This window comes from Coloeus monedula, assembly GCF_965178545.1.
Source record: "Coloeus monedula genome assembly, chromosome: 33".
In the NCBI taxonomy this organism is placed as follows: Eukaryota; Metazoa; Chordata; class Aves; order Passeriformes; family Corvidae; genus Coloeus; species Coloeus monedula.
In genome coordinates this window covers 751540-770836 of record NC_138813.1, presented here as the reverse complement: position 1 = coordinate 770836, position 19297 = coordinate 751540, and the positions used below count along the sequence as shown (strand labels likewise).

Below are 19297 nucleotides of genomic sequence, written 5' to 3'. Positions count from 1 at the left end.
GTTTTCCTCTCTCCCCCGTCGGGCTCAGTTTAAAGGCACAGAAAGGCACAGGATTGATTTCTGGGCAGAGAGCAGCCATAGGGGATACACATCATAAAGTCACCCCCAGACAGGAATGTACGGAGCTGGAGAGCTCTACAGTCCTGTGTCTTTAGTTACAAGGGTATGGAAGTGTCGATGGGTCCTTTGGTAATCGCACAGTTCTGGATCGGTTCCTGCCGTGTGGAGCCATTTTTATACAGAAGTCAGTGTATTCACACAGTACAGATTGTTGTGTTTTCCTGTGTATCAATTTCTGTGTAAACCTGCATCCCATTGTACAGTTTTATCAATGTATGAATTTCTGTGTAAAGCTGCGTGGCCTTGTAGAGTTTGGTTCAGGCTCTGTGGGTGTTGAGAGAGTGCGATGGATGTTTGGCTTTCTCTCCAGACGTGTATCTGTACAGGCACCACCGTGTGACCCGTCAGACATTTAACTGTGTGAACAGAAAGGGATCTTTGTATCTTTCCATATGGTCAGCAGAGATGGAACAATCTGCAGGAAGCTCGTAACAGAATGTTGGGGTTTTAGGAGTTCTCCTTGGGGTTTTTTTCTGTTAAAGGAGTTTTCCCCATAGATGTTGCCACAGGGACAAATTACTGGATGCTTAAGAAAAACAAAAGACCTGGCCATAGGAGTGGGGTGCATCTTGCTACTCTTTTTTTCACCTGGGTGTGTGGGCAGTCAGTCCCCAATGTTTTGGATGACGGAGAGAGAGGCTGCTCCTTCAGCTGCCTTCCTTCTACCGGAGAGACCCCGGGATTCCCAAGCCTGCCTTCCCTGCCCCGCTGGGAGCCAGGCCGTGGCCGCCCTGCCCCTGCCATTGCTTCGAGCCTTCGCTACTCTCTAGCCCCGCTCGCCCTGCCTGCCCAGACCTCCACAGGTTCCCACCACAGCTCCAGAATTTTGATACATCTTGTCTGCCACCCGGGATTTGTGCTCATCCCTGCCGCTCCAGCCTGCTGGTCCTGAGGGTCCGGCCGGACACCGGGATCGGCTGCCCAGGGGTTTGTGAAGCTCCTTTGTTCCATCCCTTCCCGGGATCCCAGGCCACCGGTGCCGCGTGCTCCCCGAGCTCGCTCCGGAGCGCCCCCTGCAGCCGCGGGGAAACCATCGCACCTGCCCTGCTCACCGGGAGCCGCCAGCGCCCCTGCCGGCTGCGAGCGGAACTGCACCCGAGGGGAAAGGGCCTGACAGCCGAGAAGGCTGGCACTGGGTTTGGGATTGTTTGCTGTTACTGCCATAGTTATTGCTGTTTGTTTGACTGGTTATACACATAAAGATATATATTAGTAAAGAACAGTTATTCCTATTTCCCATATCTTTGCCTGAAAGCTCCTTAATTTCCAAATTATAATAATTCAGAGGGAAGGGGGTTGCAATTTTTTTTCTTCCATTTCAGGAGAGACTCCTGCCTTCCTTGGCAGACACCTGTCTTTCAAACCAAGACACTGGGAGCAACTGGGACCACAGTGGGGGCAAGTACAATCATACAGGGAGTGACTGGGTTCATACTGGAAGTGACTGGAGCCACACTGGACTCTTACTGAGAGTGAAATGAACCATACTGGGTGTGACTGGGAGCCACTGGGACCATGCTGCAGGCAACTGGGATCTTATTGGGAGCAACTGGGACCATACTGAAAACACAGTGGGAGTGACTCTAAGCGACTGGGATGATGCTGGGAGTGATCATGCCGGGATCATACTGGGGGTGACTGGGAACCACCGCTGAGGCGGCGGCGGCGGAGCTCAGAGGCGGCCCCAGCGCAGGTGGGAGCCGCGCTCGGTTCTGGTGGGGCTCGGGGCTGGCTGCGGGCGGAGGGGGCGGCAGGGGGCTGTGGCAGGTTTGTTGTGCCGTGTGGGCGCCGTGTTCGCCCTGGCATGAGGGTGCTGCGGGAGCGGCTGCCCGCGGTCGCCTTCCCGCTGATGCCTCGGCAGGAGCCAGTGCCGGAGCAGTGCTGGCTCGTCCTGGTTGCTGTGCCAGGACTGTTTCTTGGAAGGTTCAGACTTCCCAATCCACCCTCCAATATGCACACACCCGTTTTGTTTGTTTTAGTAAAACAAAACAATATTAATAACTCCATTGAGTCTTTGTTCTTCTTCTCTAAGTTCAGGAATTTAACACGGCCTTGGCTGAGCAGCAGTTCATGGCAATCAGTACCATTTTCTGGAAGTGATAGTTTCTTTCATTCCTTCCTACCTACAGCTCCCTGGCCCTATCTAACGCAGATTCACGGGCTTTGTTTGTTTAAGTCACATTCACCTTATTCCTTTCCCCCCTCTCACTGCCGGAGCCCCTCCCCTGCTTGCGCTCGCAGGTGCCACCGAATGCGTGTCCCGGGATCGCATCTCCCTGCCTGCAGCCTCCAGCGCCCGCCCTGTCCCGGGCTGGGTCTGGGCTGGCGGCAGCGAGCCCAACAGAAACCAACGCCCGCGGGGCCACCTGCGCCGGGGCTCAGAGCCATGCAAGGGACGCTTTGGTTTGCAGGGGCGGAAGGGCCTGGGCCCCTCCCCTGCCCCGTTTGACTTGGTTTAGGATTCAATGTTTTGGCCGATGTGAGAGGGGAAAAAGGCGTGGTTTTTCTCAGCACTGGGCAGGTTTTTGTCCCTCGCATTTGGGCCTTCCCCGGGCCCCCTCTGGCCTCTGGCAGAACCAGTGGCATTTCCCACCCCATGCGGTTTGTAAACAAGAGTCGGCTGCAGTCGAGAAGGCTCCAGGCGCCTCCTTCCAGGCTGACTCTGCCGATGCTGAGGCTGTTCTGGGCTCTGCCAGGGCTCTGTTGGGGCTCAGCTCTGGGCAAGGCTGGGCCCGCTCTCCCCTCGCATTGCTCCGGGCAGCTGAGTCATAGGGGGACAAGGAAGGGGCACGTCAAGGGATTTGAGGTTTAACAGAGTTTTTATTCAAAAAACTGCCAGAACTACCAGGCTGTCCTAACCACCATAACTAACTAGCAGTGCTAACTACCATAACTATCCACTTGTTCTAACTACTGTAACGAAAAGCTGTCCCCAGGTGCTTCAGGTCCTCCGCTGCTCCCTCAATTGCTTTGCTGTGGTGATCAGAGGGCTCAGGCTGGAGAGAGGCTTGGCTGATGATAAAAATGGGTGCTGCCCAAAGGATGAAAAAGAAAGAAATGAACTGTTACTTTCCCAAGTCAAGTTCCTCACAGGCTCTGTTGCACCAGGACAAAGGGGAATGGTTTGAAACTCAGGAGAGGGAAGCAGGCTCAGATTAGATGTGAGGCAGAATTTTTTAATCAGAAGAGTGGGGAAACACGGGCAGAGGGTGCCCAGAGATGTGGGAGGTGCCTCCTCCCTGGAAACATCCAGGCTCAGGTCAGGCAGGGCTCTGAGCCACCTGATCTGCTTGAAGATGTCCCTGCTCCTTGCGGGGCACCTGGTCCAGATGACCTGCAAAGGACCCTGCCAAGCCAAACCAGGCGAGGATTCTGCTGGCTTTGCATGTGCAAAGCAGCGAGACCGGAGACTATTGGAGGGGGGCCCCACGAGAAAACCCCTCCCTCGCGCTGCTCTTTCCCCTGCAGCCGCTTCGCATCCACCTGCAGCAGCTCCTGGGCAGACCAGCGCCGCTCCTCGTCCGGCTCCAGGCTGCACTCCAGGAAGTCCCGCAGCAGAGCCGACAGGCGCCTGGGCTCCTGCAGCTGCGGGGTCCCGTTCTGCCGGATCAGACAGCGAGCCTGCGCGAAAAGCAAACACTTCTGAAAAAGCTCTGCCAGCTTCCTTCACACCCACGAGTGCTCACAGCGACCCCAGTTTCTCAGCCCCAGTCTCTGGGGACAGTTTCCTCCCTGGCAGAGATGCTGCTCAGAGCTCATTTTTCTATGCCAACCAAAAAAGCCAAACACTGCTGCAGCCACAGCCATTCCAACATCCAGATGATCTTGCCTTGAGAGCCAATGTCATTGGCTGACTTTGTTAGTTGGAACCTCCATCAGAAATAGCCCATTTTGCTTCTCCAAATACGGACACCAGCTTTACAGGCCATTTGCAAGAGTCTGCTTGTGTTATTTCCAAGGATTCTTACATCAAAGGCATCCCTGCAGTGCCACTGACACTCAAGTAAATGCATTCATGATGTTCCATCCCAGAAACTGCCAGGCAAGAAACCTGAGGTTTGGGTTGCTGAAAGCTCAGGCTTGGTGACATGGAGAAAGTAGCTTGGGCTAGGAAAGAAATATGTTAGACTATGGGGATGTTAAACAATCATCTTCATGTTTTAGACAAGTTTCCCAGTGAGAAGAGTCAGGGGGAGTTCATCTCACAGAACCTCTTCCAGAAACTCCTTCAGAAAACTTGTTGGGTTTGGGTGTGGGTTTTGGGGTTGGTCTGGGGTTTTCTGCAAGAGAAGATTAGAGCTGATGCTCTGGCTTCATGTTTTCAGGTCATCCTCACAGACAGAAGAGCTGCAACACCTTAAAACCTACAGCAAATTCTGGAGACTGCAGAATATTGGTCTGTGCTCAGGCTCCAATCCTCTGGGAATTCCCTTCCCGAAGGGCAGAGCCCTCCGGCTGCTCCTCCCAGGGCGGGGTCCCTCTGTGCTCACAGGCCTCTGCAAACTCTGGGAAATTTGCCTCTTACCATGGCCGCCGTGTGCTCGAAGTAAGGAGGTTCTCCTTCCACCATCTCGATGGTCACAATGCCCAAGGACCAGATGTCCACCTTGGGGCCATAAGGAGAACTGGTCACAACCTCTGGGGCCATCCAGTGAGCAGTGCCCACCATGGAGCTGCGCTGCTCCTGCTCAGGGCTCAGCTGAGCGCAGAGGCCAAAATCAGCTGAGGACAGAAACAAACACTGTCAAAGGCAGCTGGAATGAGGAAACCAAGCACAAAGATTGCCCACACTCAGTCTGAGAATGCAGTGCTGAATCCAGCTGGAAGAGTCCTCAGGGCTGTAGCCAAGGCAAGATGGAAGTGGACCCTTAAAGGAACCCTCAGCTTTCATGCAGTGGCTTTTAGTGATTCCCTTGAAGCTTCAGATTCCAACTCCCGCCCCTCTGCAAGGGCCATACCCAGAGCAAAGCCACTGCTGACACCCTGCTCCTCTCCTGAGCTCTCTGCATGGGGCAGCCGCTCTCAGCTGCCAGCAGGGGCCGGGCACCGCCACCAGCAGCACTTGTGGGGCTCTGGCCGTCACTGGGAAGCAGCCCCACACCCGCAGCCCGGGAGCGCCGTGCCTGACCACGAACACCCACCCAGCTTGACAGAGCCGTCCGTTGCCAGAAGGATGTTGGAGCTCTTCAGATCTCTGTGGATCACCCGGTTCGAGTGGAGGAAATCCAGGCCCTGCAGACACTGAGAAAGAACAAGAAACACGAGGGTGGAGATCGATGGCTGGAATACACAATCACACAAGAAAGGACAGTTTAGAATTCTGCCAGCAGCAGCTTTGCTGTGACAGGCCAGGAGTGCAGTGCAGACAAGCTCCAGGCAAATGGTTCAAGGCAAAGCTGAGAACAGCAAATCAAATCAAAAAAGACAGAGTCCCACAACAGCAGGAAAGAGCAGAGTGGAAGTGCAGTGACACTGGCACGCCGTTCACTTCAGAGGCTCTTTCTTCTCCAGCTCATAAAAACAACACAGAAACAAAGCTCTGAGCATGGAGCCACTCCTGTTCTCAGGCCCTGCTTGGAAGGAGCATTGTGTCCAAGCCATGGGAAGCACGAGCAGGATCCCTCACCTCCCGACTGACAGCTGCCATCTCTCCTTCAGCCATGCGTGTCTGTCTGACAACGTCCTGCAAAGTTCCTCCATCCATGTATTCCATCACCAGCCAGAGATCTTCATCAACAAGGAAGCTGGAAGAGGCAAACAATGGCATGGAGATGAACGTGCACTGCTCAATTCCCCGATGGAAAAGCCTCGAGTGGAGTTTTGTTTCCAGGTCACTTGTAAATGAGGATAGAATCCAATGCAGAGACATTCCTGCCAGGCTGCACAGTCCTTGGGATCTGCACAGTCTAAAGGAGAAGGAGACGCCTGTGGGAAAGGAGAGGCCTTAGATGGCAAGCAAGTGAAAAATGCAGTTTAGCAACAGCCCAGATCAATGTGGAACCACAACACTTGCCCCCAGCTGGTTCAGCATCTGAACTCAGCAGTTCCACCGTTCCCTCCAGAACAAGGCAACACAACTTCCAGAGTCATCCAGGGCAGGAGGCCGTGCGGCACTTAGGACAAAAGTGGTCAAGTGTTTGGAAAACCTTGCAGAAAGTCCCTTCAGAAACAGGCAAGGCCATTGCAAAATGGGCACCTGAGGCGTTTCTGGAAACAAGAACCTGGTCTTCCTGGCATCTGCAGCAATGGAAAAGAGTTGGGAAGGAGAAGCCAAGGGAAATAATTTCTGACAGGGTTTATCAGCTCTTGTTGTAAGACCCAGGAAATGGGGTCAGCTTGAAGTGAAAACCAAACCAAAGCAACAAAAGCACACGGAGGGAGTGAACTGACAGGCTGTTGTTTTGGGAAGCTACGGCCGGGTGAGGCTTTTTCAAAACAGGCTACAGACTGCGGATGCCAGGAGAGATTAAGGCAGGGCCCGTGCACGGGATAAGAGCTGAAGCACTCACCTGTCCAAAGAGCTGACAATGTTGGGGTTCTTCTTGTCCTTCAGGACCAGGATCTCATTCACAGCTCGTTCCCCGTTCTGCCCTCTGAGACTCATTTTCTTTATGGCCACCTGAAAGGACATTTGGGCCCTTGAACTGGAGGAGTCTGGGGCAGGAGGCCGCAGCAAACACAGAGCGAGTCTTTGTGGAGAGACGGAGCCGGGCTGTGCCAAACTGCCTTGGGATGGGACACCCGGGCTCAGCAAGTGACATTCCCACAGCCCATTTCTCTGCTTGCTGCGGGGCTGCTTACAGGACACAGGACCAGAGACATTTGGCCTTGGAAGCTCTGCAGAAATGGTCCCTCAGCTCTCAGCCTCAAAGCTCTCACAACATTCTCTGCACCTGCAGTCTTCTCAAACAGCCCTAGTTTACCATCACTCTCATTATCATTCAAACACATTTTGCAAGCAGCAAGTAATTCTGGTTCTGCGACAACAGAGCAAAACAGCCGGGAACCCTTTAGCAATCCTGTGGGATTTGGTCATGATTTCAAATGCAACTGCTCTCTTTGGGATTGCACAACAGAGCAAACACGCACAAACGTTGCTCAGATGATCCCTGTCACGGGCTGTCACTCACACCAGACCCAAACACAGCTGCAGGGTTTAGGGGAGAGCTTTGCTCTGCACATCCATCTTCTCATTCCTCTCCCTCTCTCTGGGAACAGCTGCAGTAGGACTAAAACCCCAAACTGATGCCAAGCAGGATCGCTCCTTAATTAGGTCTTGAGGTATCCTTTGAAGATGAAGCACAGGATGGAAAAACTGCTAAACGGTGTTCCTGTCCGAGGCTGGGATGAAGATAAATTAGGCCTCAGCCTCCACCAGCTGATGCACTGATGTTTTCAGATATGAAGACCAAGCCAGCGTGCCCTGCTCTGACAGACACCGCTGCCCTCCTTGCATTCCTTTGGGCACTTCAGAAGGCTCAAGTCTGTCCCAGCCGTGCTCTGCAGGCTGACACTGCTGTGCCTTCAGAGGAACAGCCTGTGCAGGAAAGCTCTGCTGGCCCCCCAAAGCTGCAGCCACAGCTCCCAGCAGAGGGGAAAGCCCTCGAGAGCTGCCCAATGCGCTGGGCGTGGTGACACTGACCTCTCCTCCAGTGGCCCTGTCGAGTCCTTTATAAATGGTTCCGAAAGCCCTGGAGACAGAACAGCAGAGAAGAAAGAAGCAGCGCTTTAGGCCCTGGGAGTGAAAGCCAGCCCAGACAGGAGATCTCTGCTGCCTGCAGCCTTTACAAAACACCTGGGTGCATCGACCCTTCAAACAGCAGCGCAGCAGCCACCAGCCCTGTGCCACGCAAGGTGTGCGAGAGGAAACTGAGGCCCAACACGAAGGAAAAGGGCTGGAGCAAATCCCAAATGTCCACGCTGAATTACTTTAGTCCAAAACCTAGGGTGGGAGCGGGTGTCTAAAGAACTGGAAAAGAATGTATTTCATCCTTTTCCATCTCCTGCCTATGAGCTGCAGGATCCACAAGGGCCCTGCCATCAGGCAGCTGATGCATTTTCCCCTCGAGTGCAGCAGCTCTGTGCCTGTTACTGAATGTACGGGGTTTACTACCTGTGCTGAAAAGAGCGCTTATTAGTTCATCTCTGGTTTCTGTTTCTAAACCGTTATGTAGATAATCCTGACCGGTGGATATTTTTGGAAACAAAATACTTGAAAGGAATCTTCTTGGAACTGTTTTCTGACAGTCACCAGATGGTGAGCTGCTCTTTCAGGCAATCAAATTCCAGGGACAGAAGATCTTCCAGGTCCTGCTCCTTGCTGCAGGCAGGACACTGCCAGCCTCAGGGGCTTTTGACGGTGCCTTCTGACCACAGTTACCAATTCTGATCAGCACTGAGAGACAGCAGCATCGTGCCCCAGCGTCTGAAGCTGTTTGCAGCTTGCCTGGCTTCTCACTTGATCTTGCACCAGCAAATACCTGGCCCCTGCTTGTGCAGAAGTAACTGCCGTGCACTTACCCTTGGCCGATCTGCTCCAGTTCCAGGTATTTCTCGGCAGGCTCCCCCACGCTCACGGTGCTCCCTGAAAGAAACCACATGGAAGACGCTCCCTCCCACACGGAGACCCCGCCTTGCAGCAGGGCCAAAATGCAGCCCCACTCCCTGGGGCCGGGAGCCCCTTGGTCTCAGCTGGGCAAGGACAATAAATGACTCTGTGACATTCAGCTGCAGAGCAAGCCTGGGTGCAGCTGATGCTGAGACACACACGCAGCACCCTGCTCTGGCACACAGCAGCAGAGCGGACGTACTCAGCTGCATCAGGCACCACTCCTCTCTGCCCTCTGGCTGCAGGGCTGTGCTGCTGTCAGAATGTTCAGCCCAGGATCCCGCAGCACAGGGAGCTTCAGTGTCCTCTTCCCAAGCAGAGGGAGGTTCCCCATCCTCTTCCCAAAATGCAACGGGTTCCTGGTCTTCTTTCCAAGCCACAGGATGTTTGCCATCCTCTTCCCATGCCGGGAGAATTGCAGCCTCCTCTTCCCAAATCACAGGATGTCCTCTGTCCTCGTCCCATGCTGGGAGATGTCCGTCGTCCTTGTCCCATGCTGCTGGAGCCTCGCTGTCCTCGTCCCACACCGGGTGATGTCCACCATCCTCGCCCCACACCACAGGAGCCTCACTGTTGTATTCCCAACCCGTGGGATGTTTGCCCTCATCTCCCGGGACAGAGGGAGGTTCACCATCATCCCCCAGAATGGGGGGAAGTTCACTGCTGTCTTCCTCCTCTTTGGCCTCCTCTTTGGAAGCAGAGGGAGCCAGAGGAGGAGCTGATGCTGCTTTTGTGCCCTGTGGACAGATGGTAGCGTGAGGGATGGGAAGTTCTATCTCAGTTATCGCCTTATTTATCCTCAGCTACACATCCAGCTGCACTAAGCAGAAATGGGATTCGGAGCTGTTCAGACTAGGAATGGGCTAAAGTCGACATTGCCACTTATTGCTGGGCATTCCATATTCCACCGTGGCTAAAGCCAGCAAGCAATCTTCTGCCTGCAAAACCAGACCTGCAGCTCTTCAAAAGCTCTTCAGCAGAGAAGGAGAAAAGTGCCAGGGATCCCTTTGCTGCTGCTGCTGCTGCTGCTGCTGCAAAGACACTGGCAGGAACTTTCCTTCAGCCTCCCAGGCTGGCGCTCGACTGCCACACGCCAAGCTCACAACTCTCTGCACAGTTCCGACCACCAAAGGTTCCTTTCCCACTCACCGAAGGAGGAGCTGCTCGGGATCCACGCGTGAGGTGCCCTGCAACGGGACAGGGAACACGAACCAGATGCTGTTAGGAAAAACCTGCCCGTGGTGGGAACTCCCACGGAGCAAGGCAACCCCGAGAGAGCATTTTGCTTCCACAACATCCCTCCAGGAGCCACAGTCCCTTCGCACAGCAAGCAAGAGAACAGCACAGAATCCTGGGCTGTGTCAGCTCTTGGCTGGAGCAGCCACCGGAGGGAGTTGCAGGCTCCGCTGGCACAGACTCTGCGCTTGAGGGAACAGAACCCCCCCGGCTCCATTGCAAATGCTGTGCACGCCCCGCTGGCTGCAGACACCCCCTTTTTCAGCTGCAGCTGCTGGCAGGAGCTCTCCCAAACCAACGGTGTCTTAATGGCAATTTGGTTACAAAGGCAGCTCAGTTCCAGTGGGAGAACAGAAAGCACCCAGCAAGCCCGAAGGCACCGATGCTGCACCCAGGGAAAACCTCGACTTACGTGCCAAGTGGGCTAAAAAATAGCCCGAATAAGCCACAGAGTACAGAGTGCAAACTGCAGCAACCGCTTGCTGGATCATTTTGGCCGTGCTGCACACGTCGCAGACTGTACCCCTGCAAGCACAGAAGGACACCCGTCAGGGGCTGGGCTGGCTGCTGAGAATGCCTCGGGCAGGAGGATCCTCCGGCAAGCAGCGGGTGCCCAGAGCCGCTCTGGACACTGAGGGCTCCGTGCCCCACAGCAACGGGAACACGGCGAGGACGCGGCAGCGTTCCCGTGACATCACAGCAGCAGCTCACGCAAGGACCGCCTGGAAGGTTCTCCTCTGTCACAAAGGAGCACAAAGGATCCTCCCGGGGCACAGCCTGTTGCTCAAAGGATCCAAGAGGAACCCAGAAAATGCAGCACACAAGGACAGCCCATAGCCAAGCCTGAACACTGAGGAGGAACGAGGACAGGACCAAAACAAAGGAATCACGACCTTTAGTCACTGATGCTGCTGACTAAAACCAGCAAGGATTGTTCCTTCTGGGATCTCTGTTCTAGTTCTAAAAACAAGCAAAGTTCTCCACTCTAAATGTACAGAAAGCAGGAACTGGGGAGGAGGCGGGATAAGGAAGGAGGAGAACAGCAGGAGGTGGAGGAGAGAGGAAAAGGAGGAAAAGGAGGAGCAGGAGCAGGAACAGGAATAGAAGGAGAAGCAGGAGGTTCCAGTGCCCGCTGTGTCCGCAGCACTCCCGGCCCCGGGAGCGTCCCCCCACGGCATCCTGCAGGTGGCTGGGGAGGGGGAGCTCGTCCCAAATCTATTAGGGGGTCCCTGAGAGGGTTTTTTTATTGGGGAGTGTTTGGAGCTGGCAGATTCCAGAACCGAGCCCCAAATATCTTTTAGTGTCCTGGGAGGATTTTTTTCTGTGTGTATGTTTGGATCTTTCAGGACGCTAAAGCTGAGCCCCTTGGGGGGAATCATCTCCCCTTACATCAGCCAATACACACAGAGGAGAGGCCCTTCCGCTGCCCTGAGTGTGGGAAGGGTTTCAACCACAGCTCAACACCAACGGAGGCACCGCTAAGGGAAGCCCTGCGAGTGCCCCGAGTGCGGGAAGAGCTTCGTGCGCTGCTCCAGCTCCATCCCCCGTGGGAGGATCGGCGTTGGATGATCCCCAGTGACCCCCGTGGGGCAGAGCCCTGGTGACCCCCGTTCCGGGTGATCCCCACTGGGTGGGGGGAAGATGTTGGAGAGATTTCTTTGCCTTCTCCTTGTGCTGCTGTGATGTGGTTGGTAATAAATTCCCTCCCTGGGCTCAGGCTGGGTCTGTTGTGCCCGTGCCGGTGCTCGGGGCGGGATCTCTCCCGGTCCTTCTCTCAGCTGCTGGGCTTTTCCTTGTATTTCCTGTCCCTGTGCAGTAGCAGAGGGCAGGGACAGAGCGGTTTTGGTGTCTCCCGGCATCCAGGCAGGGCCAGCCCAGCCCCGGGGGTTGTGAGGGGCTTGTGGGGGTCCCCCGTTTGCGGGACATCCGCTTGGTTTGGGCTGTTCTTCCCAAGGCGGGGAAAAACGACTTTGGGAGTTTTCTGCCACAAATCTCTCCCCTCGTGCACGCAGCCAGAGGGGTTTGGGGCGGTTTTCCCTTTCTCGGGGAAATCAAAGCTATGCACTGATGCTCCGATTTAGGGGCGGGAGTAGTGAGGCTGCAGGGCTTCCCAAGGAGCCGGTGCCACCCCACACGCAGGGCTGGGCAGGTCGGGCCGGGAGCAGCGGAGAGCTTTGTTTCTCTTCTCAGCTGAACGGCGGCTCGGGCCGGGCCCGTTCCAGGGCTGTTCCTCAGCTGCGGCTTTCCCCTCACGCAGCCCGGGGGGCGCTGGGAGCGCGGGGCGGGGCTGGGCCGTGTGCAGAGCCCGCCCCTCGCTCCGATTGGGCGCTGCTGCCGTCAGTCGTGGTTCTGGCGCGCTGATTGGTCGGAGCGGGGAGCAGCCCGGGCCCGGAGCCGCCGGCAGGGCGGCCGTGGCGCAGCAGAGGCGCCATTGGCGGAGCGTCGGTGCGGGTCCGGGAGCGGCGGCGGCGGCCGGAGCCCGCTGAGGCGGCGGCGGCGGCGGAGCTCGGAGGCGGCCCCAGCGCAGGTGGGAGCCGCGCTCGGTTCTGGCGGGGCTCGGGGCTGGCTGCGGGCGGAGGGGGCGGCAGGGGGCTGTGGCGGGTTCGTTGTGCCGTGTGGGCGCCGTGTTGGCCCTGGCGTGAGGGCGCTGCGGGAGCGGCTGCCCGCGGTCTCCTTCCCGCTGCTGCCTCGGCAGGAGCCGGTGCCGGAGCAGCGCTGGCTCGTCGCGGCTGCTGTGGGTAGGACAGAGGTGGCTGCCCCGTGGCCGGGAGTGTGCGGGAAAGTTCCCGTGGCCAGAGGTTTGTGTCCCCAGAGGAGCCGGAGGAGTCTTGTAAAAGTAACTTTATTCCTGGGCAAAGGGAGAGGCCACGGGGCATTTCCCGTGGGGTCTGTCCAAGTGTTGGAGGACGCAGCCTCCTTTTTGTCCCGATTTGCCCGGCCGCATCTCCGTGTCCTTTTCCCCAGTGGCTGAGGTCCTTGGAAGGTACAGACTTCCCGATCCGCCTGCTGCATGTGCCCCTTAATGTGCACCTCCTCTTTGTATAACATCCAATATTCATGGCTCTGTGAAGTCTTTGTTCTTCTTCGGGAAGTTCAGGAATTTAGCAGGACCTTGGCTGAGCAGCAATTCGTTTCAGTTAGTAACATTTTCTGAAATTTATGGTTTCTCCCATTACTTCCTTATCTCCGAATCCCATCCTTTCCACGTTTGGAGCGGTACATGAGCTGCTTTCTTATTTCCTTTGTTCTCTGTTTCACCACTTTTCCTTGGCCATCTCTTTGCCAAGAGCAGCTTGAGTCATTTAATTTTCCACAACCTCCTGGTCCTTCTGCTGGAAGAGAATCTGATGCCATCCCAGGGTGAGATGTGGCGTTGCTCATGGGAGTGGATTGGTGGGTGAGAAGGTCAGGAGCTGGAGCTGTGTGCTTGGTTATGATTTGGAGGACAGCTTGTAATCTAATGATGCATTGAAATGATCAGTGGTTCTCTGGCACCTGGTATGAATTCGTTCGGGTTCCCAGGGGCTGCTCCATGGTGTTGTAGGATTTGTTCTGGTGGCCATTCATCTTTTTCCCGTTTTTGGGCGCTCCCAGACATGCCAGGGATGCATCAATTGACCGCTTTTCTCTGATTAAATCATCACATCCTTGGATTCCCAAGTGATTTCGCTGAACTTGTGGCAGCAAAAGCAGCCCAGTGGTCAAACCCGCCCTGTATAACACAGACAGTGCCAGCAGATGTTGGAGTGGGGAGAGGGATGATTCCCCCCCCCCCGCTTTTGTGAGTGAAGTTCTCCCAACATTCTCCGTTTGCTGTTTTCCTTTGCAGCTTCAGGGATTTCTGTTGCAGGGTCAGAGATGCTCAGTGTGGGCTCTGCCTTTAGCGATGCAAATTCCGTCTGTGCAGGGAGGCAGAGCTTGGGGTGAGGGGCAGAGGGAATCAGCCCAATTCCTGTGGCAGGCAAGGAGAGCCTGGGACATTGTGCACACTTCCCCCAGCAGAGTTAATTTGCATTTCTAAAGCTCCTCTGCTGGCTGCCTGGAAGGAAGCTTCTCTTCCAGGGCAGCCATCAGGTGACTCACAAGTGGCCCCCAAAAGCAGCTTTCTTTTTTTCTTTAGTATTTTTTAACTGTTTATTAGGAAAAGGGTCAGTTTTAAAGCTCTTCCAGTTTTGCAAAATGAATCCTACAGGTGAACATCGAAAAACTCATTCCGAAATTCTGCCATCACTAACAGCCACACACACACACACACATAAATGCCCCAGAGCAATAAAGATTTTTGCTACTTCTCCTCGGACTAAAAGTTGACTCTCACACCTTTGGCCCAAACCCAACTGACAGTACCAAATTAGGATTATTAGGAAAAAACATTCTAATGGTGTCATCTTGTCACAGAAACTGCAGGAAGAACAAAAACTCTCCAACGACCTTTTCAGTGTTGTAGGATCAAGGCATTACTTTATTCTGGCCAGGATGTGCAAGAGAAATAATTTCATGGACACATAGCCCGGGTGTGCAGAGAAAATCATTCCAAGGCACACGAGTTTTACTCAATTTTTCCTCAACTTTATGCAGTCTAAACCCATAGAAATCCGTAGGTTTAATGTTCATTGGTTCCACGTTGGGTAGTTCTTAGTATTTAGTTTCCTATTGGCCCCGGATTGCTTGGCCTCTGATGTTAATTAGGTCCACACTCCCTGATTTCCTTCTCAGCCTTTTCCAGAGCAGGGGTCTCCAGCTGTGCCGGGGGCAGTGTCTGGGGTAGCTGTTCCTTGATGTTTGCTGATGGGCGTTGATGTTTTGTTGGTTGTCGTTATCTTTTGGGATGTTCTCAGTCTGTGGAGATGTTAAGTTCATCTCTGTTAAGGGGTGTAACTTCCCTTAAAGTCCCCAGGCAGGGTCTGTGCCAGCTGAGCTTCCTGTGGAAGAGATTTCACAAGAGACAGGATTCTGGCCACCGACTGCTTGAAAGAGACATCCCTGATCTCCACCCCCCACTAGGTCGAGAATGAGCAGGGTGAGGAATGGAGACATCAGTTCCAGGGGAGATAATTGAATATCTGCCCTGGGTCTGGCTCTTCTTCTTGCCAAAGCCAATGGCAGCAGCCGTACCTGGGGCATCTTGGTTTCTCTCAGCAGCTTCAGAAGGTGTTTCTTTATTTCCCCATTCATTCTTTACACCCGACCTGAACTCTGGGGGTGCCAGGGCGTTTGGAGGTGCCACTGTGTTCCTAAAGCAGCCAGAACGCCCTGAAGGATCTTTCCTGTAAAATGAGTAAGGGAAGCCTTCCTGGGAACACTGGGAGCAGCAGGGCGGGGGCAGAGTGACAGTGGGGCATGGGGGGGACACGACCCCTCCAAAATCAGCGCGGGGATGCAGAGATGCCCCCACAGCCCCTGGGAAGGAGGGAGGGGTGGGCGGAGGGTGTTTTTAAGAGTCTTCTTTTCCTTCTCATTCTCCTGCTCTTATTTTTTCAGTGTCATCAATTTAATTAATAATTAGAGCCTGTTGTGCCCGTGCCGGTGTTTGCTGAGGGATCTCTCCCGGTCCTTATCCCCACCCAGGAATCCTCGGTTCCATTTTCTCTCCCCTGTGCAGCTGCGGGGGGCAGGGACAGAGTGGCTTTGGTGGGTGCCTGGCACCGGGCCAGCGTCACCCCAGGCCATGGGCACCCCTGAGATCCCGCATCCCTGGGGACACATTTCTGGGCACAACTGAGCTCCCACCTGCCCTGCACCTCGAGGCTCCCCCTCCCAAAAAACCCCACCGCAGGGCTGCAGCGTCCCTAAACCCCCTCAGCCAATCAAAATCATGGCCAGCGCTGGCCATGGGGCAAGTGGTGGCAGCTGGAGCCGTACTGGTGGCACTGGTGGTGCTGGGAGCCCTCCTGGCTGCGGGCGCGGAGCTCTTGGGTGAGCGGGGGGGGCGGGATGCGATGGGAAAGGGGGGGAGAAGGGGAAAAAGGGGTGATGGGACCCCTAAAATGAGTGAGAGGGGGAGGGGACCCTCAAAGGAAGAGCAGGAGGGGGCCGAAGAGTGGGGGAGAAACGGGTGGGAGGGGGTGGGAAAGTGGGGAAAAGTGGAGGATGGGACCCTAAAAGTGAGCGGGAGTGGGCTGGGGATTGGGGGAAAAGGGGTGGAAAGGGTGAAAAGGGGGGAATGGGACTCCCAAAACTCCTCTGGGGAGCAGCTGGAAATGGCGGGGGAGGGGATGTGAAATAGGGAGAAGGGTGGAAAAGAGGAAGTGGGAGCACGGGCAGGAGGGTCCCATGGCGGCCGTGGGGCACAGGGGGTGCGGAGCGCGGATCCGGGGAGGCTCCCGGAGCTCTGGGCGTGCTGGGGGCTGCAGGGGGGCCACCCCCTGACCTGTGTCCCGCACACACAGGGGTGTTCCAGGGGATGATGAATCCGAGTGTCACTTCATTAAGGGCACCGAGCGGGTGAGGTTGGTGCAGAGGAGCATCTGACACCGGGAGCAGCAACTGCACTCGACGGCGATGTGGGGCTGTTTGTGGGGGACACCCCGTGTGGGGAGAAACAGGCGCAGTGCTGGAACAGCCATCCAGCAAGACTGGGGTACAAAGGGGCTCTGGCGGACAGGCTCTGCCGGCACAACCGCGACATCGTTGCCCCGCTGCTCGCGGAGCGCAGAGGTGCAGAACGTCGGGCAGAGCGAGTCCCCTCGGGCCCTGCCCTGCGGATGAGCCTGGAGCCCCTCAGCCCGCCTGGTGCCCATCCCCGGGGCCTCTTGTCCTTCCAGGTTCCCCTGAGCTCTCCCAGTCTCTCCCAGTCCATCCCAGTGTCTCCCAGTGCCCCCGCGCGTGTCCATCCCAGCCCTGCGTGGCCCTGACGCCCCTCAGCCAATCAGAGCGCGCCTCTCTGATGACTCATCAGTTGCCAGGCAGACCCGCAGCGCCGACTGCCCCGTGCTGGACTCGGCCTCCCAGTGCCGCGCGCTCCATTCCCAGTCGCTCCCAGCGCCCTCCCAGTGCCTCCCCAGTGCTCTCAATCCACTCCCCTCTCACGAGGGCAGCTCACTTCTCTCAGAACACTCCAACCCGAAGCTGTCTATGCTTCTAGGCCGATCTCTTGTCCTGTTTTTCGGTGTTGGGCATTCCATCAAGAGCCACCCTTCTTTTTAGCCTTGGCAAAGGGGCTGGGAGAGGGTTTGGGGGGATCCTCGGAAGGCAGGGAGCAACTGGGATGGGGTTTGTGGAGTCCTGGAGGAGATGAGAGTGGGTTTGGCATGTGCTGGAAGGTTTAACGGCGTTCTGGACAGATTGGGGATGAAAAAAATAGGGGTTTGGGGGGTCCTGATGGCTCTCTGGGGGGTTTTTTCAGAGGTCCTGACCCCTGCGGATCCCCCAGAGATGCCAGCGGACACTGCCCGGAGCAAGATTCTGATGGGGATCGGGGACTTCGTGTTGGGCTTCATCTTCCTGGCGCTGGGGCTCGGCTTTCACTTGCTCGAGAAGGTGACGGGGGGTCCCGGGGATCGCATCCCCCCTCCCCCAGAGCGTGTGTGCCCCCCCCCGGCCCCCCAGCCCGGTGTCACCCCCTTTGCTCTGCCCACAGAGCTCCTGAGCCGCCGGCGGCCGCAGCCCCTCCCCGTGGCCTCGGACCCGGCCGGGACCCCCCGCTCCATCCCCGCGCTGATTTTGGAGGGGTCGTGTCCCCCCCATGCCCCACTGTCACTCTGCCCCCGCCCTGCTGCTCCCAGTGTTCCCAGGAAGGCTTCCCTTACTCATTTTACAGGAAAGATCCTTCAGGGCGTTCTGGCTGCTTTAGGAACACAGTGGCACCTCCAAACGCCCTGGCACCCCCAGAGTTCAGGTCGGGTGTAAAGAATGAATGGGGAAATAAAGAAACACCTTCTGAAGCTGCTGAGAGAAACCAAGATGCCCCAGGTACGGCTGCTGCCATTGGCTTTGGCAAGAAGAAGAGCCAGACCCAGGGCAGATATTCAATTATCTCCCCTGGAACTGATGTCTCCATTCCTCACCCTGCTCATTCTCGACCTAGTGGGGGGTGGAGATCAGGGATGTCTCTTTCAAGCAGTCGGTGGCCAGAATCCTGTCTCTTGTGAAATCTCTTCCACAGGAAGCTCAGCTGGCACAGACCCTGCCTGGGGACTTTAAGGGAAGTTACACCCCTTAACAGAGATGAACTTAACATCTCCACAGACTGAGAACATCCCAAAAGATAACGACAACCAACAAAACATCAACGCCCATCAGCAAACATCAAGGAACAGCTACCCCAGACACTGCCCCCGGCACAGCTGGAGACCCCTGCTCTGGAAAAGGCTGAGAAGGAAATCAGGGAGTGTGGACCTAATTAACATCAGAGGCCAAGCAATCCGGGGCCAATAGGAAACTAAATACTAAGAACTACCCAACGTGGAACCAATGAACATTAAACCTACGGATTTCTATGGGTTTAGACTGCATAAAGTTGAGGAAAAATTGAGTAAAACTCGTGTGCCTTGGAATGATTTTCTCTGCACACCCGGGCTATGTGTCCATGAAATTATTTCTCTTGCACATCCTGGCCAGAATAAAGTAATGCCTTGATCCTACAACACTGAAAAGGTCGTTGGAGAGTTTTTGTTCTTCCTGCAGTTTCTGTGACAAGATGACACCATTAGAATGTTTTTTCCTAATAATCCTAATTTGGTACTGTCAGTTGGGTTTGGGCCAAAGGTGTGAGAGTCAACTTTTAGTCCGAGGAGAAGTAGCAAAAATCTTTATTGCTCTGGGGCATTTATGTGTGTGTGTGTGTGTGGCTGTTAGTGATGGCAGAATTTCGGAATGAGTTTTTCGATGTTCACCTGTAGGATTCATTTTGCAAAACTGGAAGAGCTTTAAAACTGACCCTTTTCCTAATAAACAGTTAAAAAATACTAAAGAAAAAAAGAAAGCTGCTTTTGGGGGCCACTTGTGAGTCACCTGATGGCTGCCCTGGAAGAGAAGCTTCCTTCCAGGCAGCCAGCAGAGGAGCTTTAGAAATGCAAATTAACTCTGCTGGGGGAAGTGTGCACAATGTCCCAGGCTCTCCTTGCCTGCCACAGGAATTGGGCTGATTCCCTCTGCCCCTCACCCCAAGCTCTGCCTCCCTGCACAGACGGAATTTGCATCGCTAAAGGCAGAGCCCACACTGAGCATCTCTGACCCTGCAACAGAAATCCCTGAAGCTGCAAAGGAAAACAGCAAACGGAGAATGTTGGGAGAACTTCACTCACAAAAGCGGGGGGGGGGGAATCATCCCTCTCCCCACTCCAACATCTGCTGGCACTGTCTGTGTTATACAGGGCGGGTTTGACCACTGGG

The 19297-nt window shown here is 55.4% G+C and overlaps 1 protein-coding gene across 3 annotated transcripts; it reads right to left on the bottom strand.

The window, feature by feature from the left end:
* Positions 1-2987: 2987 nt before the first annotated feature.
* On the bottom strand, positions 2988-10554 carry LOC309583870 (serine/threonine-protein kinase PAK 3-like). 3 transcript variants are annotated; one of them, XM_082299700.1, is made up of 9 exons: positions 10377-10554; positions 8931-9915; positions 8641-8704; positions 7763-7811; positions 6630-6739; positions 5747-5864; positions 5262-5361; positions 4646-4842; positions 3023-3741 (listed from the first exon to the last, which is right to left on the bottom strand). In XM_082299700.1, exons 2-9 carry the CDS (start codon positions 8938-8940, stop codon positions 3376-3378), a joined length of 1014 nt encoding a protein of 337 aa, XP_082155826.1. In that variant the 5' UTR covers positions 8941-9915; positions 10377-10554; the 3' UTR covers positions 3023-3375. The 3 variants fall into 3 exon arrangements, with proteins under 3 accessions (XP_082155827.1, XP_082155826.1, XP_082155825.1); XM_082299701.1 differs by lacking the exons at positions 8931-9915; positions 10377-10554 and having other exon boundaries at positions 2988-3151; positions 3604-3741; positions 8641-8749; XM_082299699.1 differs by lacking the exons at positions 8931-9915; positions 10377-10554 and having other exon boundaries at positions 8641-8749.
* Positions 10555-19297: the final 8743 nt, after the last annotated feature.

Excerpts from the sequence above, each read along its gene's own strand:
- LOC309583870 (XM_082299699.1), bottom strand. The coding sequence starts at position 8,720 with ATGTGGTTTCTTTCAGGGAGCACCGTGAGCGTGGGGGAGCCTGCCGAG. Across the intron at positions 7,812-8,640 it reads CTGGAGCAGATCGGCCAAGG|GGCTTTCGGAACCATTTATA; the intron begins GTAAGTGCACGG and ends TTCTGTCTCCAG. Across the intron at positions 6,740-7,762 it reads ACAGGGCCACTGGAGGAGAG|GTGGCCATAAAGAAAATGAG; the intron begins GTCAGTGTCACC and ends ATGTCCTTTCAG.